Source organism: Montipora capricornis, chromosome 12 (assembly GCF_036669925.1).
Source record: "Montipora capricornis isolate CH-2021 chromosome 12, ASM3666992v2, whole genome shotgun sequence".
Taxonomy (NCBI): Eukaryota; Metazoa; Cnidaria; class Anthozoa; order Scleractinia; family Acroporidae; genus Montipora; species Montipora capricornis.
This window is the reverse complement of record NC_090894.1, coordinates 15,489,408-15,494,407: the sequence shown is the minus strand read 5'-3', so window position 1 is coordinate 15,494,407 and position 5,000 is coordinate 15,489,408. Positions and strand designations below refer to the sequence as shown.

The 5,000-nt window shown below is 39.0% G+C and overlaps 1 protein-coding gene across 7 annotated transcripts in view; it reads left to right on the top strand.

The window, feature by feature from the left end:
* LOC138026247 (ribosome-binding protein 1-like) overlaps positions 1-5,000 on the top strand; it is a 42,261-nt gene that overhangs the window by 7,405 nt on the left and 29,856 nt on the right. For all 7 annotated transcript variants that reach the window (XM_068873509.1, XM_068873507.1, XM_068873506.1 and 4 more), the window contains exons 5-10: positions 208-280; positions 700-846; positions 1,061-1,104; positions 1,545-1,713; positions 3,107-3,421; positions 4,986-5,000. The exon at positions 4,986-5,000 is cut by the window's right edge and continues 69 nt beyond it. In XM_068873509.1, coding sequence (XP_068729610.1) covers positions 208-280; positions 700-846; positions 1,061-1,104; positions 1,545-1,713; positions 3,107-3,421; positions 4,986-5,000 — 763 coding nt within the window. The remainder of the gene's footprint in view (positions 1-207; positions 281-699; positions 847-1,060; positions 1,105-1,544; positions 1,714-3,106; positions 3,422-4,985) is intronic.

The window sequence follows — 5,000 nt, the reverse complement described above, 5'->3', positions numbered from 1 at the left end:
AACACTGAAATCAGTGCTTTCCAGATTTTGCGATGTGCACAATGATTTGATTCATGCCCAGGTAGATTATTATAATTTGAAGTCATTGGCATGCATAACAAAATTAATATTTTTAGCTATGGCAAGGAATAAGATTTTGATTTGCATTGTTGCTTTGTTACAGTTTTTGGTTATAAATTTGCTCTCTTTGCATATTTTTTCTTGTAGGGATGAACTTCAGCAGGAGAAACAAAAGCAGAAAGCACAACAAGCTAATGCCACCAACAAAATTACAACTCAGGTAAATATGTCATTTATGATATATTAGGGTGTGTATGGCTATTGAGATCAAAGGTATGAACTAAGAAATGGCCAGTCTTTAAGCCTTTTGTGATATACTTGTAAATTATGAATTTATTAGTGTATGAGACACTTGCCTTGTAATAGGAATAAATTCAGAGTAATGGCATTAAACCTTTTGACCTTATTAATGCTTCTTTTAACTGATTTACGGGAGTGTCTTTAGGACAGCCAAGTAGATATTGTAAGGTCCCTTTTTTACTTAAAATTTTGTCATGGGGCAAGCCTTTAAAGTTTAAAATAATTCATCTTGAGCCTAACCACTTGATTAAAAAAATAGTTGATTACAGTAGTAGGCTGTTCAAAATACCAAAGTGAGTAAAAAGCCTGGCATCATTTTTTGCAACACTTTCGTTCTAGGCTCAAGAGATCCAAGCTCTTCAGGCACGCATGCAAGCTTCTCATGAAAACCATGCAGTAGAGTTGCAAACTGTGCAATCTCAGATGCGACAATTGCAGGAAGTGGTTGCATCGTCTTCCATGAGCAGTATGCAGCGACTACAAGAGGTAGAATGTCACTCTTTCATGCAAAAAGGATACAGGTCAACAAAACAGGCTACTTGAAAATGACAATGCTTTTGCTCAGCGTTTCAGGCAATTATTGTTGGACAACAGCAGGCCTCAGCAGATTGATCCCTGATATTGTTAAAATGGGAATGTAGCAGTCACAAGATTGAGGCCTTTTGTCTTATCTTGGAGTTTTTTTTGTCTTTATTTTCAGGAGAATGCCCAACTTAAAAATGCTTCCATGAGAGCAGCACAACTGTAAGTTGAAGAGTATCCTCTTTGTCTGAGACTATCTAATTGGGAGTTGTCATGGTATCATAATGATGAACTGTTCTGGCTAGTATCTGTCTCAGTATTCACATTACAGTCACCTGGCAACTATCCAGCTTAACAGGGTCAAGTGCAGAGCATATTTAAGGGCCTTTAGAAACTTCTGTGTGTTTTTTTTCTTGTCCCTGGGATATAACTGGTGTTAATTCCATGTATGGGTTGCTGAGGGAGAATCAGTGTATATGGAAAAATTAGCATTAGAGATGAAGCCCCTAAAGCAGAGTACAGAATGAATGCAAACTATGCCTGCGACATTGCTCAAGCTCAGGGAACAAGCTCGGGTAACATATTTAGTAGAGCCTGGGTGAGTCCAATTACAGTGGCTGTTGTTTTAGCTAGATGTTACTGACATGTGTTTTGTTTTCCAGAAATGCAGATAAAGAATCTCTTACAGCAGAGCTGACCAAGCTGCAACAGTCATATCGGCATGTAAAAGGAGATCTGGCCGGTAAAGTAGAGCAACTGACGCAAAGTGAGGCAAATTGTCGGTCAGCTGAAGAGAAAATAAGACAGTTGACGATTCATCAGAATAGTGTGGTAAGGAGATGTCCTAAACATTCCTTTTGATACTACAGCATTAATTGATACATTTGTAATGATGTTCAGTACATCAAACTACACGTTCCTTTGAACTGCCCATATGATACATGAATGTTTGGTTTTGGTTTGGTTGATGATAAAAGAAAATTAAAGTGAGCATTGTATTGGTGATTATATCTTAGTTTGCAATATTTGCTTGATGGTCTTTTTTTAAATTTTTAGTGTAGTGTGCAGCACAGTTGCACCCTTATGTTCAAGCTTGGATTATCTATGCTCCATTTGAATAATTATTATTAATGCTCTGTTTACAGCAGTGCTGTGACAAGCAAACCCTAAACAGTTGTTGATTTTGAATAGAACAGATTTTAGCAGACTATTCTTTGGATAGCTTTCACCAGGGGTGCAATCCAAACCATTTGTCATCAACTGTACCATGGTCTTTCGGTTATAAGGCGCATCACTTTTTCTCAAAGAAATTTCTTGTGGGCCCCACATGTGATGTAAACTCAAGGTGCATCTTATAACCGAGTATCTCCTTGAAGAAAACTCGTGCAAGGATGATTCTTCGATCCTTTGCTGCCATCTTGTATGTTAAACTCATCCCAGTCTTCCCCTTACTGCGATTCTTCCAAAATGGTGGCCTCACACCAACGTTCGTGATGATGGCCTTCGATTCTCAGCATTGTACAACAAAAACACCCGAAAGAAAGTACTAATAACAGCAGGATTTAAAGGTTTTTCTTTAAGTTCTTGTTGAATTTCGTTTTGCCTCTTTTCTTGACTTACACTGCAATCTTCAGTTGAGGCAGTATAACTAGTGATGAGTTAAACTAAATTCCTCTATTTGAGATGCGTCTTATCAAGGCATGCGAAAAACGCTGTCTGAGAGCCTGGGGAAAGACGGTTCGGGCTAGCGCTTTCTTATCGTAGGTTGCCCGACAGGCAAGCATCACTTGAACACAAGTGTGGCATTGTTGGTTGTTTTTTTTCTCGGATACAAATTTCTGCGCAGACGTAAGTGGTTAGCAGACAGTTTGAAAGAGAAAAAGAAAGAATACAGATCTTTTTTGGGCTAGCTCCTCAGAGACCTGAGCTAGTAAGATGAAATTACAGCTTGCCTGAAGGGCAAGCTGATGCTAGGAATTTCGTCTCACCCTGCTGTTCCGTGTATTTTGATGACATAAATCCCATCAAGTTCGAAAGTTAAAGGTGCGTCTTATAGCTGAGTCCACCTTGTATCCAAAAAACTGTGGTAGTTGCAATACACTGCAACTTTAACTTTGTTGTTTCTGTAAGGTTGCTCATGTGATTACTAAAATTATTGTTATAGTCAGTTTCACTGTGGGGCAAGTATTGGCATAATTACAGTACCTATTACTCTTGCATACAGAAAGAAGCAGAGGCTGTGTTATCAAAACGACTGGCTGAAGTCAATGAAGAACTCAATACATCTCAAGCAAAAAATTCTTCGCTGCAAAATGATCTCAATGACATGACACAGCTGCTAAGAGCAGAAGAAGCCAAATCATCTCAGCTTAGTGAACAAGTGAAAGGATTGGCAGCAGCAGACTCCTTGAATTCTTTGACTGCTAAGCTTCAAGAGGCAACTTCCAGGGTGTCTGAGCTGGAAGACACGTTGACTGGATTTGAAAATCAATTGAAGGCTTCGCAAGAAGTGCAACTGCAAAAAGATAAAGAGATACAGGCAAGCATATTCTAGCAATGTAGCTATGGTTGGTGTACCAAAACAATCCTCTGGAAATTATACTCCTACTAATTTCTGTGGAGTGTTTAAATTCTTGTGACATGTAGCCTTGTTGATATAACCCAAGAACCAGGGTTGTCATTAAGTTTTGAAGCAGGAGTAGCACTCAAGATTTCACACGTAACATGTAAATAAATGGTCAAAGGCCATGTAAAGGAAGGCCCGAAGGGTCGGAGCCCCTAGGGGGGTCTTGGGGCATGCTCCACCAGAAAAGTCTTCAAATTAGATCCTCGGAAATGCATTTTCCAGCCCTCTGAGGTGCAATCAATCAAAAAGTGATGAAAATAAAACAGGGCAAAAAGATAAACTTCACAATGAATAAAGATATTTACTAACCATGTGGAAATGGTCATGCATCACAGAACCTTGAAAAATGGTCAGTGGAATCCCATTTATATCAAGTACGATGCATTGATAATGATTTTGTTACTGAAAAAATGACGTCGGAATCCAACAACGATCGATCGGGGGTGTTCTCCAAAGGTTTCTTACAGAAAACGTTTGGATTTTTATTAAAAGCACGTCTTAGAATCAGGAACACAGACAACACAAGGCAGTAATTATATTTTCTGTAGAAGGTAAATGTTTATAAATAAATTTCAATTTGTTTTGCACCATGAATATTCATTCTGCAGCAACCATCACCCATAACATTGACTGGGCTCAGCCGTAACAGGTGTTACGGGTTACGGCCCCTAATGACAGCCCTGCAAGAACAATCCAGGTGATCTGGTGATGTAATTTGGAGCACTGGGGAGACAAATTTTAATGCTGTATCCCACAACCGCGCGCGGCCTTAGGTGTTGTTTCCAAACTCCCTGCAGTATTGCCATCGCCAAAACTCAACAGATCATTACGTGTCTATCACATTTCCTGTTACTGAATGAACATTCAAGTAGACCCGACAAGATCTAACCTCGCCTCTGCCATGTTGAATTCGAAAATACGGCGGCGCAGTTGTGGGATACTGCGTTAAAAGTTTTCTCCCCAGTCCTCTGAATTACGTCACCAGATCTCCTGGATGGGGAGATAGGTGCCTTAAACTAAAAATGATGAACAAAGTGCAACTTGCAAACTCGTCTTATTTATTGCTGTATGTATGTTATGTTTTATTTAACATCAATCAGAAACACTATTCTTTCAAGAAATCTGCATTTGTGGTTAGTGGCTATGTGGGTGAAAATAATCCATTTCATTGCAGAGTTTGTAATAGGAACTTCAGTAATTCAGCTCTTAATACTCTGTGCTGGCTTCGTAGGGAGAAGGTAGATACAGTAGTTAAATAGAACAATGCTATGGGTTGCCCTCATCCTTCTCATCTCAAACAGGAAGTCATAAGTCAATTTTGATCTCTTGCTTTCTGCATTGTACAAGAATGGCCAGACATTAAATTAGAAGTGAAGTCTTTCACCTTGTTTGTTTGATTACCCCTTAAGAGTATGTGACAGTCTGATTGGAACTTTCTTGTTACACATTTTTTTCTTTTCAATCAATGGTGATATAGGTTCTTCAAGAGCAA